The 16575-nt window shown below is 40.0% G+C and overlaps 1 protein-coding gene across 6 annotated transcripts in view; it reads left to right on the forward strand.

Moving 5' to 3' along the window:
- The window catches only part of LOC122057849 (protein-tyrosine sulfotransferase), a 52363-nt gene that overhangs the window by 28597 nt on the left and 7191 nt on the right, over positions 1–16575 (forward strand). For 4 of the 6 annotated variants that reach the window (XM_042620174.1, XM_042620169.1, XM_042620171.1 and 1 more), the window contains exons 7-11: positions 2538–2642; positions 2763–2910; positions 11694–11743; positions 11856–11924; positions 12063–12182. In XM_042620174.1, coding sequence (XP_042476108.1) covers positions 2538–2642; positions 2763–2910; positions 11694–11743; positions 11856–11924; positions 12063–12182 — 492 coding nt within the window. The remainder of the gene's footprint in view (positions 1–2537; positions 2643–2762; positions 2911–11693; positions 11744–11855; positions 11925–12062; positions 12183–16575) is intronic. The other 2 variants (XM_042620172.1, XM_042620173.1) reach the window with 2 other exon arrangements.

Here is a 16575-nt window from a genome sequence, read left to right on the forward strand (position 1 = left end):
CTAATAAATCTCGGCCTCAATCTCGGAGGTTTCTATGGTCCCCGTGACAAGATGTAGTATTAAGTTTCAACCCAAATTTTGGAAATTTCGGCAAATTTCGGAAGTTTTGGCTCAATTTTCATCACAAATTTCTAGCAATAGCCCAGAAAGAAAACCTAGTTTCAGCCAGGTGTCTGGGCCGAAACCTGTCCAAACCCAAGATTTCGAACCTTGATTACAAGGAACACTAAACCGTCAATGACTTAACCCCTTACACCTCATAAAAATAATAAACATGACAAGGTATGGTGAAATGTCACCAAGTTACTGAATTACACCCCACAAATTGAATGCCTTACCGTACGCATAGTTGTCAAGGACTCAAGGGTGGCTTTGGTGTTCAGGCACCTTGGTTGCCTTGTTGGTTTCACCTTGCACCCAGGCCCCCTCCAATGCCTCGAGTCACCTAGTGGCGTGACAACTATGATGGCATGTTGTACACTTGTACCACAATTTGATCTAGTGGGAGTCGTACCTTCATCTAACTTAAAACAGAATTGCATAGTCTTGGGTATTACACCGCCATGTAAATACTAAACAAAAGTTCCACACTACTTGTGTACAAAAAACTTGGATAGTTTTAGGTGATAGTGTCCATCGTCTTCTAATTGAAGTTGAAAACAGAAATAAAGACTCAATATAACTGCCTGTCCAAATACATTCTTCCTCATCTCTAAACTTAATCTAAAATACGTTCTCACTTATTAAATAAAGGATTCTTGACGTGGATTCACAGCTTTCTCTTAGATCATCTGTAATTTTCTCTACTCATGACCAAATGGCATGTTTCTGAGCTTCTTTCATACCTATCTACTTCGATTTTTATGACTACTATTGACATTGGTCCTAAGATAAGTGAGGAGATTGCAACCCCATGTATTTTGAGTTTTGATCTCATGTTCAGTGGCCAAAGTGCCAAAGTGTTGAGTTGTTTGAACCCTCTTTTGAATTCTTGAGATCTTTTCCTTATCAGTAACGTTATGATTTGAGTTAATTTTGATTTCTGCCTACCAGATAAATGTGAACATAAGGCAACTTCAACCAACAATAGGATATCACTTCCCAAATCTCTGATCCTTGCTATTAACCTTCTCTTTTCTATTAAATATCCTTGAGCTTCTCCTTGATGTGCTTAGGGTTATACATCTGTTTTTGAATTTGGGGTTGCACTTGCACCCGTATGGTGGGCCACTTGGGCTTTGGATTTCGGATAATTTATTTGAATTGGGGTCTTATGTTACTGTTAGCTAGGAACTAGGAGTCAGATCGTGCATCTTGGTTAAGCGGTTAATAGCTTTAGGAAAGTTTCAATATTCTTCAATTTTGTCAAGTCTATTTATGTCCCTGATGTAATCAATTGTGAGATAGTGAATGGAATGCTTATGGTTTTCTTGGACCGAGAATGGTTCTCTGGTTATGAAAGTTGATGGGAAACCTTTACTGGGTTTAATGGGCACGCCTTTCTACGTTTCATGGTGAACCAGAAATTCTTTGTTGCTGTTATCTTCTTCTAATCTTTGTTAGCTTAGTTCAATGCCTCACTCAGCGGGTATGTTCTTCTGACAATATTAGTTACTGGTTTCAGCTTCATGCATAGCGTGCTCTGTTTTAATGTGTGTTTGGCGGAGAAGAAACTCTTAGATCTCCTTTGATATAGCACTATTCAGTCTAAAATTTTGGGAAGTTAATCCTAGGCCAGAGGCAACTCATCCTACCAAGTTTTAAAAGGTTGCAGTGAGAACCAAACCACAAACCATGACTGGTTCTACCAGTTCTGCCTTGGGCTAATTTGATTGAAATTTTACTGAATCGCTGATTGTTGATTGGGTCTGTTATTGGCTGTTTCTAAGAGGTCTAGGGGTTAGGAACTCAACACCAAAATTTTGACACTGGGTTTATTGTTTCTGCGATTCCAGAAATATTTACCAGGAAACCTATTGTGCATCTTCTGATAACCTTATGGTTTTACATTTTCGAGTTTTAAATAGCTCCCTCCAGTTCAAGTTCTTTCCAGACAAGTCCTATTCAATGCTTATTAGCTCTTGGCCCAGAGTTTGTTTTACCATTCCAAAAGAGTCTAGAATAGTTCTGGAATGACAGATTTTCCCCTGTTCTGTTTGTTTGGAAATTTTATTATTTTGGGTTCTACACGGCCTAATTAGGGTTTTGGAACCCCAGGTTGCATCACTCTTCCCATTCACCTTTGTTCACAAAGCAGTTATTTAGAGTTGGACTTTGATGTGTGACTCTTAATTGTACATAAATGCGGTGGTTTGCAAAAACAGGTTGAGAATTTATTTAATATCCATTTGGTTGCCTGTGTCTAGCCTCTGGAACTTATTTCTTGAAATTGTGTTAAAAAAAAAAAAAAAAAAAAAAAGAAGCTTGATTCTTCTATAAAAAATGGGAGGGGGGAATTTGAATGACATTCTAATATCTACCCAAAAGTGGGTTGAATTGTTAATGTTAGTTATTGGCCAAATTAATTTTGTCAACAGGTTGCAGGACTCACAAACAATTCTTATTTTTCGGAATCACATGAAGTGCGACACTGTGTAAGGAAGTATCAGGCTCTTGGTGAATACGTGCTTGAAGTTGCTAAGGTATTGTCAAATGGGAGTTCAAAACAATTTATAATAATATAATATTGTGCCATGAGTTGTTTCTTCTGAAATTTTATGCTTTGGAAAGGGAATTATGGTAAGATCTCTTAAATATGGCAGAGGAGGTTGGACAATATGTTATATGTTGGACTTACCGAGGATCACAGGGAATCTGCCACAATGTTTGCAAATGTGGTCGGGCTTCAGGTGATATCCCAATTGCAAGCATTGAGCTCTAGAATGGAGCAAGCAGAAAAGAACAAATCAGGTAATGCTGCTGGTTCTGTTGTCATTGTCATTTCTCATGTTGTCTTCATCATCATCACCACCACCACCACCACCCTCAAACATTCTCTTCTGCACTAAGTTCGAAGAATCAAATGGAAAGATGCAGGCTGTTGTACTAGAAAAAACTGAAGAGGAATGCTAGCTCTACCTGCCTATAAAAGGGGTATAGTTTGCAAGCCATCAATTTCTTGACATATGCACCACTTGCAAAGTGTGACTGCTTTAACCATTTTATTCCAAGCATATGTGAGAGAGCAAACAAATCAGATTAGAGAAGCTAGCAGTAACTGCTACTTGAGGGAGTCATCGTCATCTCTGGCTCAGGTCATGTTCTGGTAATGCTTATGCAGGACTGAAGTTCATCAATGCTTACCATTTCATGGATAGTCTGATTGAGCTTGCTCAACAAAAGAGCAAGTTCAAGAAATTGCCTTCCCAATGGCCTTAAATCTATGTCATTTGAACAACTGCTCAAACTTGTTTTTAACTTATCATCTTTCAAGCTCAGGTCATATTTTCATTTTTCAGTACTGTGAAGAGAGGCAAAACCCAATATCTTGAGTTTTCCACCCAATGGCTTTAAATCTGTTCCCCGTTCGAACTTATTTTAACCCATCGTCTATGAATCACAGTAGATCATAATATCACTAATATGAAGAGTATCAAAATCCACTACAGGTATCAGTATTATTCATTGTTTTTGGTCTCATTCGTCACATTCAGAACCCTGGTTCCATTTCGTACACCAAGCCAGCAAGCTGTTCTCCAGCTCAACCAAAGAGCAAAACCATGAAATTGTCTTCCTGTTCTCATTTGGAGAACCTCTTGAACTTATTTTAACCCATCATCCTTGAATCACATTAGATCATATCTTCTAGTAATGTGGGAAAAAAAGAAGCAGCAGCTGCAGAACTCCTGTTCCTTTCATTATTTTGTTCTCATTGAGTCCATTCAGTTGAAATATGTGCATGGAGAGGAACAATGAGATGTGAGATGAGGAAGAACATGGAGAAGTAGAAGAGGGAGAAGAGAGAGAATCGATGGATGTTGGAATAGTGTATTGTGAGAGATAACCTCACCTACACCAATATATCATTTACTAATATATTTACAAGGTATTACACAAACCTCCCTAAGGAGGGAAATTACACATACCTGCCTAAGGAGGAAAAGGAAAATAAAACATAATTAGATAAATTACAATACTGCCCTTAGACTAACATAACTGATATCTCTAACACTCCCCCTCAAGTTGGAGAATAAATATAATGCATTCCCAGCTTGGACAACAGAGAACTGAACTGATGATGAATAAGACCCTTTGTGAAGATATCAACCAGCTTATTTCCAGTCCTCACAAAAGGTGTGCATATGTAACCGGTGTCAATCTTCTCCTTAATGAAGTGTCTGTCCACCTCTATGTGCTTTGTCCTGTCATGCTGTACAGGGTTGTGGGCTATACTTATGGCAGCCTTGTTGTCATAATAAAACCTCATATGTGCCTCAGTATCAGTACCCAATTCTTGGACAAGCCTTTTCAACCAGAGAAGCTCACACACTCCATGAGCCATAGCTCTAAATTCTGCCTCGGCACTAGACCGAGCCACCACAAATTGCTTCTTACTCCGCCATGTAACTAGGTTTCCATCTATAAATGTGCAATATCCTGATGTAGATATCCTATTAGAAATTGAGCCAGCCTAATTTGCATCAATGAAGCCTTCTATCCTCATGTGGTTATGCTTGGCAAAAAGTAGTCATTTTCCTGGAGAGGACTTCAAGTACCGGATGATGTGGTAAACCGCATCCAAGTGCCCACTCTTGGGAGCATGCATAAACTGACTCACCACCCCCACTGCATAAGTAATGTCTGGACGAGTCAAGGACAAATAAATAAGCTTCCCAACTAAATTTTGATATTTCCCCGCATCAATAAGAGAAAGGCCAGCATCTTCCCCCAGTTTATGATTCTGCTCAATAGGAGAACTGGCAGTCTTACAGCCCAACATTCCTGCTTCTTTCAAGAGGTCTAGAATAAACTTCCTTTGGCATATATTTATGCCCTTCTTGGATCTAGACACTCCAATTCCCAAGAAATACTTTAAGGACCTTAGATCCTTAATCTCAAACTGTTGGGCTAAGTAGTTCTTCAGATTGACTATCTCAGTTTTGTCATCTCCAGTTACCACAATGTCATCAACATAGACAATCAAAGCTGTGATGGTGCCATTACCACACTTAGTGAACAAGTGTGGTCAGCCTGACTTTGGGAATAGCCATTCTTCAGGATGGCCTGTCTGAACCTTTCAAACCAGGTTTTCAGGGATTGTTTAAGACCGTACAAAGCCTTCTTGAGAGGACACACCTTTCTTGCAGCTGAAGGGAACTTGAATTCAGGAGGAGTTTGCATATGCACTTCCTCTTCTAAGTCACCATGTAGGAAGGCATTCTTCACATCTAATTGATACAATGGCCAATCCTTATTTGCTGTCAGAGATAAAAGGACCCTTATGGTGTTATGCTTAGCCGCAGGAGCAAATGTTTCCTGATAGTCAATCCCATACACTTGACTGTATCCTTTTGCCACCAACCTTGCTTTGTACCTCTCAATATACCATCTGACTGGTACTTGATTGTGTAGACCCAGTTGCATCCAACTGGAGTTCTTCCCCTTGGAAGGTCAACCAACTTCCAGGAACAATTTTTTTCAAGGGTCCTCATTTCCTCAGTCATAGCTTGCTTCCACTTTGGGTCAGACAGCTTCAGAAACATTCTTAGGAATAGAAGCAGATGAGAAAGCAATGGTAAATGCAACACCTGCAGGGGATAGAAAGTCATAGGAAACAAACTGGGCTATAGGATTAGTACAAACTCTCTTTCCCTTCCTAATAGCAATAGGAAGATCTAACTCTGATGTGGAAGGAAGGATATTATCTGATTGAGGAGGGTGGATCTCAGGACTTGGATTCAAAGAGGATTCTTGGCAGGTCTTCTTGTTCCTCCTTGTGTACACAATGGTCTCCTTATCATTATTTGAACCTGAATCACCTCTTGAATGATCACCAACATCAATAATATCCACCTCTTTATGTTTCCCAATGTCAAGTATAAAAGGAGAGACAGGCAATGGGGATAGAGAAAGGGATCTCATCAGTAGCCTTTTCACCTCCATTATGCTCCCCCTAAAAAAGATGCTGAGGAGAGGCAAAAAAAGGAGCAGACTCAAGGAACGTGACATCTTTAGAGAGAAGCCTTCGTCTGGAAGAAGGATGATAGCACTTGTATCCCTTAGTAGTGGAGGAGCAGCCAAAAAAGATACATTTAAGTGCCTTGGGGTCCAGTTTAGTCCGAGAAGACTTATTAACATGGACAAAACAGATACACCCAAACACTTTAGGTAGAAGAGAGAAAGAAGAAGACTGAGGGGACAAGATGTCCAAGGGAGTTTTGGAGCCAAGGAGTGGTGTTGGCATACGGTTGATCAAAAAAGCAATTGTAAGAAGAGTTTTAGGAACATGCATGCCAAAGAGAAGACTCCTACTGACCTCCAACAGATGGCGGTTTTTCTCTTAGCTACCCCATTTTGTTGGGGTGTGTCAACACAAGCTAGCTGATGGATAATGCTATGGTTAGTAAAAATTGTGTATATACCATATGATAAAAATTTTTAGGGAAATTATCCAGTACCACCCCTAAATTTGAAAATAACTTGGCGTAACCCCTAAAAATGAAAATAATATCTACCGCACCCCTAATTTGTAACACCGTTAACTGAAAGTGAGAAATGTCCCTTTTACCCTTATATTTAAACTCCAAAAAGACCCATTTTCTTCCAAACCATTATATGCTCTCTCTCAGCCACGACCTTGGCTGGGAGAGTAAACAGTTAGCAACAGAAGGCCGGGTTACAGGAAAGTTCTGACAACTTGAATAGCAGCAAAATTTTTTTGGGAGAGTGACGACTAGAGCTCTGCAGAACGAGCAATTGATGTAAACCAAACCTTCGTCTCTGATTCACAACTCCCTTCCCCTTGACATCATCACGGCTATCAAGTTCAGCAGAACCCATTAATCCAAACCCACCCGATTCCCTCTTAGGATGAGTTTCTAACAGCAAAGCTATGAGATCTTCTACCGGCTTCGGTGATGGAGTTGCAAGAGGCCCTCGATCTCCTTAGGTTCATCACAACGGCCATTATCTCCCAATAATCTAACACCCAATTGGCATCCTTGTTTATTCTTCCTGATGGAATCGAATGGGAAGTGGGTCTTCATGGACATTTGAACAGAAGTTATCTTCTGAGTTGGGAAATCAAAAAGCAGCATCTGCAAGAAGTCAGGCAAGTGCCAACCGAAGAAACCTAAGAATTTGGAAGCAAAGAAGCTAAGGACCGATCCACATAGCAGGAGAAGCAATAACCAAAGATCCAGAAAAGCTCTGAAGAGCTCACGAAACGTCCATGAATGAATCATTTGGGAAGGCATTCGTATAACCAATAGTAGTATCCCTTTCTATAGATTTGGCCAAAAAGAGGGGAACGAATCAACTTCCAGCAATGGGCAACGGGCAACGGGCAACGGGAACCGTAGGCAGTTCTTCTCGAAAGCAATTGATGCTGCTGAGTGATCTCGCGGCCACCGGTAACTTTCATTTTGACCATTGGAAACTTTCATTCTTGAGAAAAGAGAAAATCACCGATGAATCTAGAATTGAAGCGGTTGTCAATTTAGGGATTGTCATATTCCAATCTCTGCTTTACTAATTGGGGACGAAGGGCATTGTAGTAACTTAACATACCTATAAGGGTAGATTGGCCATTTAGCGAAAAAATGCCTGATGACATCATCACTTAACGCCTTAAACCTAACGGAATGGGGTTTTTAGATATAATTTTGAAAAAGTGAGGGGTCTACTAGACATAATTTTCATTTTTAGGGGTTACGCCAAGTTATTTTCAAATTTAGGGGTGGTACTGGATAATTTTCCAAATTTTTAAAGGCATCATACACATCACTCTTATGCTTCATTAGAACAGTCCAAGTACCACGGGAAAAATCAACAAAAGAAACAAAGTACCGAAAGCCAAGTAAAGTAGCAGTAGAAGGGCCCCAAACATCAGAGTGCACAATATGAAAAGGAACAATCGATCTATTAACATGATAAGGCTAAGAGGAACGACAATATTTCGCAAAAATACACGGTTTACAATGAAAGACATGGGAACTAGGAAAAAAAGTAAATAAATGAGGTAACTGTTTCCTCATAACAACAAAAGATGGATGCCCCAAACGTTGGTGCCACAGCATCACCGAATCCACATAACTGTTATCAATACTTCCACACACATAGGACTGAGCTGTAGCCAAAAAAGGAGATTGAGGTTCAAGTAGGTAGAGTCCTTTCTCCTCACACCCATTGCCAATAATCCTCTTTGTCACCAAGTCTTTAAAGAGAAAATGAGAGAAAAAAAGTGACACAACAGTTTAAGGATTTTGTCAGATGGCTCACAGATAAGAGATTACGGGTATGGTCAAGAATGTGAAGAACATAATCAAGAGAAATGGAAGAAGTAACAAAAATGCTACCTTTACCAGAAATGGAGGAAAGGGAGCCATCGGCAACCCTGACCTTATCTCTACCGGAACAAATAGAGTATGTATCATAATAATGAGATGTACCAGTCATATGATCCGTAGCACCCAAATCAATAACCCAAGATGGAGTTGTGGAAGGAACAGATGAGGAAACCTGCAAAGCAGAAGTTGAGGACTCTGGCACTGTAAGGGAAGAAGATGATGAGCCTCCCAGTTGAGATAGGACCCTGCGAAATGCTGTAATATCCTCCCTAGTAAGGGAACTGTGCTTTGGCTATGGGCTAGGAGCAGACCCTGTAGTAGTATGCTCAGTCTCAACACTGTGGGCTCTAGCTCCCCCACTACAGCCACCACGAGCACCACTAGAACCGCTACGAGAAGGTCGACCATGAAAAGCCCAACATCGATCTTTGGTGTGCCCAGACTTTCCACAATGATCACAATGTCTATCCTTTCCACGAGGTGGGCCTTGGCCTCGGCCACCACCACCCCAATCTTTCTGAGAGCTAGTAGTAAGAGTGGACCGCTCAAGAGGAGCATGTGCCATGGCCACCCGCCTAGTCTCCTCACTCTGCAAATAGCTACACACTTCATCAAGGGATGGAAGTGGAGACCGACCCAATATTTGTATCTGGAATGGCTCATGCTCGGGATTCAACCCACCAAGCAACAGAAGAACCCTCTCCTTCTCAATTGTCTGGTAAACCTTAGCTTCATCCTCAGGATTGGACAATTGGTGATCATACTCCTCCCAGAGACTAATGACAGTGTTGTAGTACTCAGAAATGGTTTTATCTCCTTGCTTCATGCCAATAACCTTCTAAAGTAATTGATAAACCTTGGCCGAATCACCCACACTGTCAAAAGTCTTAGTAACACTATCCGAAATTTCCTTGGCAGTTTCTTTCCTCATAAACCTTCCAATTTCAGGTTTCATGGAGAACATCAGCCATGTCATAACAGTGGAGTTTTCAGTCTCCCACTTTAGATATGTCTGGTCATCTGGTTGAGGAGCCTTAATGGAACCTATAATATACCCTAGCTTTCCCCTACTCTGCAAGGAAAGCTTCACAGAATGGGCCCAATCCAAATAGTTGGTGGTGTCCAACTTCACAATAGAAATCTGAGTATGGGGGTTGTCAAAAAACATAGGAGTAAGAGGGACACTACTCGATGCAGTGACTGAAACATCACGAAAGAGGGCTCCAAGACCACTACCGTTAGACATATTGCAGATAAAGGGTCACAAACAAGGTGGGAAGTACAAACTCTACCCAAAAAATCGCTTTCCTTGAACCGGAAAAAAAATCCAGCCACCAATCCAAGCATACACTTCAAAGGAATTCACCACATTTATCTCCTTCAAGGTGTAGGATCATAACATAGGAGCTAATACCCCTAAACATCATACCTCACAAGCAAATGGCAATCGGAAGCATCACAAACAATTTTTAGGAGTAAAAACACCAAAAAACAGGGTAGGCAGTACCCTATTTGGACTGATAACTTTGAGTTTTGGCTGCCCAACTCAAGGAGGCTTGTAGCGAGACCAATGGGGCTGAAAGTACACCCTAGGGCGATCCAAATGGGCTTAGTTTCAGCTCCAAAGCTGACCAGATGAGAGAGGAATGGAAAAAACAATCCAGGGCAGGCGGTAGCTTTACCTAGGTCTGGTTTCGGTTCTTGCAACCTACAAGTGTCCCTTCCTTAAAAAAAAAACTCCCATTGGTGTCTCCGTGGTCTCCTTGCATACCTTCCTCAAGGTTTCTTCAATCTTTTTACATGAAAGACCCTTTCCTTTGAACGCCTTTGTAACCTAGGGTTCCAAAGAGAAGAGAAGAAGGAAGAAGACAAGTAGTTCGACTTTCAAACCAACCTTATAATAAGGAGCTCTGATACCAAATTGAAATATGTGAATGGAGAGGAACAATGAGATATGAGATGAGGAAGAAGATGGAGAAGTAGAAGAGGGAGAAGAGAGAGAATTGATGGATGTTGGAATAGTGTATTGTGAGAGATAACCTCACCTACACCAATATATTTACAAGGTATTACACATACCTGCCTAAGGAGGAAAAGGAAAATAAAACATAATGAGGTAAATTACAATACTGCCCTTAGACTAGCATAACTGATATCTCTAACACATTCTTGGTCTCATTCAGAACATTCAGAACCCTAGCACCAAGGCAGCAAGTTGTTCTACCCATGGCTTCCAAACTTAGGGTTTTGAGGTCAAAAGGAAGCAGTGGAGATGGGAGAACTTAATCTTGCTTTTGGAAACTGAAATCCAATGAGAAACAGGCAATTCTTAAATAACTAACTGAAGGGCCCTTGGTTTACAGCAATTTTACTCTTGCAATTGTTGCGTGTGCCTTTGAAGTTCTTCAGTTTGTCTGTTGTGAGTTTTTGCTGTGCCGCAGATGTCTGAAGTAACCTGCCTTTTTTTTTTTTTTGAGTAATCATATTTTGTGCTTTTAACTGGTTGTCGTTTCCATCACGTGTCTCACTAGCTTATGATTAAGGTATTTCTTCTTTCCAATATCCATTTAGTTTTTGCAACTCCAAAAACCTTTTTTTTTTTCTTTTGTCCTCAGCAAGTTCAAAAACATTTAATATCTACCCGCTCTAGAAGCAGGTAGGGGAAACATTCAACAACCAATAATTGGTCTATTTTGTTAGTGACAACTGGAGGGATCATGTCACTTTTCTAGAACTATGGGATTAATTTATAATGGCTATATATATATATATATGTCTGTTTTTCAGATCCTATCATGACTTGATAAGGTCTATTAGGATGCAGTACGACACTGATGCAGTCTTAATACGGATAAACTTCTATAGTTCTATTCGCACAAATGGAGCCTAAACATTGACTCCAAAAAAGTGGCTAAGATGCAGGTCATTTCACTAGTCTCAAAGTTTTAATTCTAATGATAATCCTTAATATTTGCTAAAGAAATTGCCTAGTTGGGTAAAGGTTGTGGTTGTGGTGGTGATAGCAATGATGATGATCTTGGCCATTTTTTAGTTGCACTTTTGGTTGAAGAGGCTTTTATATAAGCTTCAATGCATTCATTTATTACAAACAACAGATGCTTAGATGGATGGTTTTGGTAGTGAGAAACCATTGAGTACTCTTAAATCTTGCTACTTTTTCTGCAGACATGAGCTCGTCATTTCAAAATTACCCGCCTTACAATAACGACTTTGCGGTGAGTGCTGATAGTTTCTAGGGCATGATAAATTTTTGAAAATTCAAAATTAAATGCTTGAAATATTGAAGTATGGTACCATCATTATCATTAGATTTTGTCTGATTGTTAGAATAGCACCAATGACCAGCAGGCAAGGGACATTTCTGTTGCTGAAAATGTGGGAACAACATATGAAAATGTAAGATCACTTCCAACTTATTGAAAAATTAATTATTGTCTTTCACAAACTGAGACTTATCCTGTCTCTCCTTAGTTGGGATTTTTTTTTCTTCCTCTAATTATTTTGTGGCTGTTGTGGGACCATTGGTAATATTAGACAACGGTGGGAAAACTGATGGAAGCTTATGAAAAATGCATTTCTAATTTAAGGAAGGCCCAATCTCGTCGACGGACTATTTCTTTGGAAAAAATTTCCCCAGCAAACTTCACAAAAGAGGTAAGACTCGCATCAAATAAAAGCTTTTCCGAGGGGAGTAGTTGAAGATATATCTTGGCTTTTATATCGCTTTCTGGTAGTTCTGACATAATCTGTTGTTTATCATTCTGCACTTCTGGACCTGTGTGTCCATTAGTGCATACATTGATTGGGACACCGACGATTCCCAACCCACCACAACTTACAGGATGAAATATCTATTTGGGTACTTATTAGTGTCACAATCATTTTTTACTCCAGGTTCTGTTAGATTTTAAAATATCATCTCCTCCTCTGACAAGGTTACCTGACAATATACTCAGGAAACACCACAAACTCTTAAATTCTTAAACCTAAAAGCTTAAAGCGTGAAACCTAAACCAAAAACAATGAAATATAAACCTAAAATTTGGGAACCATTGAATCCCAATGTGAAAATCTACCATGAAAATATTGTTGGAGTTTATAGAGATCACTGGGACCATGAGAGGGGATGTATCCCCAGGATAGAAAGAAAGAAATCTCTGGTGAATATATAGAAGGAGAAAGCGCTGGGGAAGCGCTGTTGGTTAGGGGGTTTTGCTGCTGGGAGGAAGAGGGATCACTGGCATTGTGGTTGCATGGTCACAAGCCATCTCAAAGAGATTGCACCATATCCCGTCACCTCCTGTGGTTGCATTGTAGTTGCAGAAAAAAAGAGGGGTAGGAATTGTTGAAGAAGGTAGGAGTAGAAAGAGAATGATGCCTTGAAAGTATTAAGTTGCTCCTTTAACCGTCATCCCCTGCTCTTTGCTTGAAGGCAATATGTCCAGTAGCACAGAGGCTTGTGGCATAATATTTCCCTTGTTTAATAATAGGGAATCATGTTACTTGTTTTGAAGGCCATGTGAACACTCGTTTAACCGCACCTGCATGCTGCATGTTGTACAGAGGAAACATGCAAAGTTTGTAACCCATGAAATGACAGTTCTGACCTTCTAATCTATCACATCCTTTTGGGGTAAGGATATAGATTAGCCTGATGAACAAGTGGTCAGAAGAAATCAACCCCGGTGGGACAGATCCATTGTGGATCGTGCCACTACTACTAGACGTGTCCAAGACCTAGATCATTCTTATAGTTTCACTATACCTTTTTGTTTTCCTTTTAGTAACTTGGATAAGAAAATAATGACACAATGACGATCTCTATGGGATACCTACGAGCATGGTTCAAGAACTCGTTTCATTTTGGTGTTTCAGTGGTTTCAAAACCACCGAAATATCGCCGAAACAGTCTTTTTCCATGTGCTTTGCTTGGCCATTCTGGGGGCTAATGGCTGAAATTAGCAAAATACCCAAGAAATAGTGCATTTTGGACCGAATTTGGCGAAAATTTGACTGATATTGACTTTTGTCTTTCGCGCAGTTTTCGAACCAACAAACCCCACCCCCCACAAAAAAAAAAACAAAAAAAAGGGTCTCTGGTGTCATTAATACCATATCCAAGATTGTGCTCCGGGTGGTAATACCACAGATACTACGCAATGTCTTTCTTACAAATAATAAAATTTATCAAAGAGGGTGGGATGGTGTAAGGAGGGATGAGCAGGTTTGGAATGCCTACTGTGCAGAAGATACGGGGAGTGTAGGAAGTTTTGTCATCATTACTTAGGGCTTTTTGCCATTCCATTCTAAATTGGGCAACCTCTTCTCTTAAATCACATGTAATCATGTCTGTTCTCACTCTCTAAGAAAGTTTTTTCGCTTCCTTTCGCCCATTTAATGCAGTCAAATTGCACCAATTCTCTACTCATTGGTGTAGTCATTGTTCTTTGTTGAACATTTCTGAACCATCAACAACACAACTCAGCCTTATCCCAACTAAATGAGGTCGGCTACATGGATCCAAGTGTGTTAACTCTGGGACATCCCACTTACGAACAATCAGCAACCCAGATCTTTGCCCTCTAGGCAGCTCTGTAAGATGCCATCTTAGGTTGAAGGTCTATCTTTTGCATGTCTCTTCTTACTAACTCATCAATAGTCATTTTTGGCCTGCCCCTAGCCCTTTTAACTCCATCCCTCTGAATCTGGTCACTCCTCCGAATTGGGGTATCCAAAGGCCTCCTTTGGACATGTCCAAACCATCGTCACTAAAATTCTCTGAGCTTATCCTAAATTGGGGCAACTCCCAAATCAGCTCTAACTTGGTCATTCCTCTCTTATCTCAAGAGTTTTTTACCGCACATTCATCTCAACATCCTCATCTCTACCACACTCAACTTATCTATGTTACCCTTCTTGACTGCCCAACATTTCGCACCATACATCATAGCTGGTCTTATGACTGTCCTGTAGAATTTTCCCTTAAGCTTTAGGGGAATACATCGATCACATAACACTCCAAACGCCCCTCTCCACTGCATCCATCCTACTTTATTTCCCTCTCCATTTCATCATCATCAATCTCACCTTGTTTAAGGTAGAGCCCAGATATTTGAAATAGTTAGTTTGCGGGATCTCTCTCCCCTTAATTTTCACTCCTTCTCTATCAATCTTCAATCAACTAAAGTTACACATCATATATTTCGTCTTCGTTCTACTTATCTTAAGGCATCTCGGTTGCAAAGTATATCTCCATAGCTCCAATTATTATAAATCTCGGCCGTTGTTTCACCGACCAGAACAATATCATCTGCAAAAAGCATACACCACGAGATCTGTCCTTGAATATTCCTAGTTAAATCATCTATATAAGTGTAAATAGGTAAGGGTTCATTGCGGACCCTTGATGTAACCCGATAGTAATTGGGAACTCATCACCTTGGCCTCCCACAGATCTCACACTAGTCACCATATCTCCATACATGCCTTTAATTATATCCAGGTATTTATTTGACACCCCTTTCTTCTCTAATACATGCCAAATTAAATCTCTGGGGACTCTATTGTAGTTCTTTTCTAGATCGATAAAGACTATATGGAGATCCCTCTTGTAAGTTTTAGCTTTTTCCATAAGCCTCCTAAGAAGGTAAATCGCTCCTGTCGTGGGTCTCCTAGGCATAAAACCGATTGGTTCCTTGAGATATTGGTTTCTCTTCTTATGCAAACTTCTATTACCTTCTACCATAGTTTCAAAGTAAGACTCATAAGTTTTTTGCCTCTATAGTTGTTGTAGCTTTGGATATCGTCTTTATTTTTGTATATAGGGACAACACTTCTTAATGGGGGGCCTCCAAGAAATCAAAGGAGATCGATATCAAGGCTGTTTATGTTACTCAGAAAACAGAGTAGCAGTATTGGTTTAGTAGAAATAGAAAATAAAAGAGAGAGAATGGCAGTAGCAGATCGATGGGAAGGGGAAGAAGAAAGAAGAGAGTGAAATAGAGAGGGAGGGCGAAGGGAGAGATTTCAAAGAAGAAGAAGGTGGGGGGGGGGTGGGGGTGGGGGGGGGGAGAAGGAAGACAGCCACGCAGGGTTTCTCAAAATCAATTCATTCTTCATTAATCAACTAATCCCATAACTTGGGTTACATGCTTTATTTATAATAATCTAAAATTAAAGCTTCCTAGTTAAAGTCAAAAGACTAAAACAGAAATAAAATCTCCTAAATCTAGACTAATAGAAATAGAAACAAAGGACTCAAATTGGAAACTTGTTACCTATTTAGAAACTACTTAAAATAAAAGATTGCAAATAAAATAAAATCCTAGAATTTGTTACTTATCTAGAACTGCCTAAAATAAAAGATTACAAATAGAATAAAATCCTAGAATATTCTAACAATCTTGAACCCAAATCAGTAACTTGGAACCCAAATTGGATTTGGGTCTTGGTCCTGGTTCTAGAACGGGTTTGGGTTGATCCATCGGAGTGCTGCTACATCACTTCCCCTCCACTCATCAGGCATATTTTTCGTGCTCATAATCTTGTTAAATAGCTTGGTTAACCAACCAACCCCATGTGGTCCCATAATCTTCCACACTACAATTGGGACCTCATCTGGACTTAAAAGTCTTCCCTACTTTCATTTTTCTTAGGGCTTCCTTAACCTCGGTCACTTCTATCTTGTGTACATAACTATGATACCTATTGTCGAGCAGGATACTCGAACCACTCCTACTAGGGTTGTCTCAATTAAGTAAGTCACAAAAATACTCATCCCATCTCCTCTTTATGTTGTCATCCTTCACAAGCACTCTACCATCACCATTCTTAATACATCGAACATGATCGAGATCTCTACTCTTCCTTTCTCAAATTTTAGCTTTCTTTTAAAGAGCATTTTCCCCTTCCTTGGTATTTAAATTGTTGTAGAAATCATCATATTTCCTCACCCTTGCTTTCCCCACAATCTTCCTTCCCTTGTTTCTGACGGCCTATCTCTCTTTATCTTCAACTTCCCCAGTCCTTTCCCAAATCTTAAAATTAT

This window comes from Macadamia integrifolia, chromosome 12, assembly GCF_013358625.1.
Source record: "Macadamia integrifolia cultivar HAES 741 chromosome 12, SCU_Mint_v3, whole genome shotgun sequence".
NCBI lineage: Eukaryota > Viridiplantae > Streptophyta > Magnoliopsida > Proteales > Proteaceae > Macadamia > Macadamia integrifolia.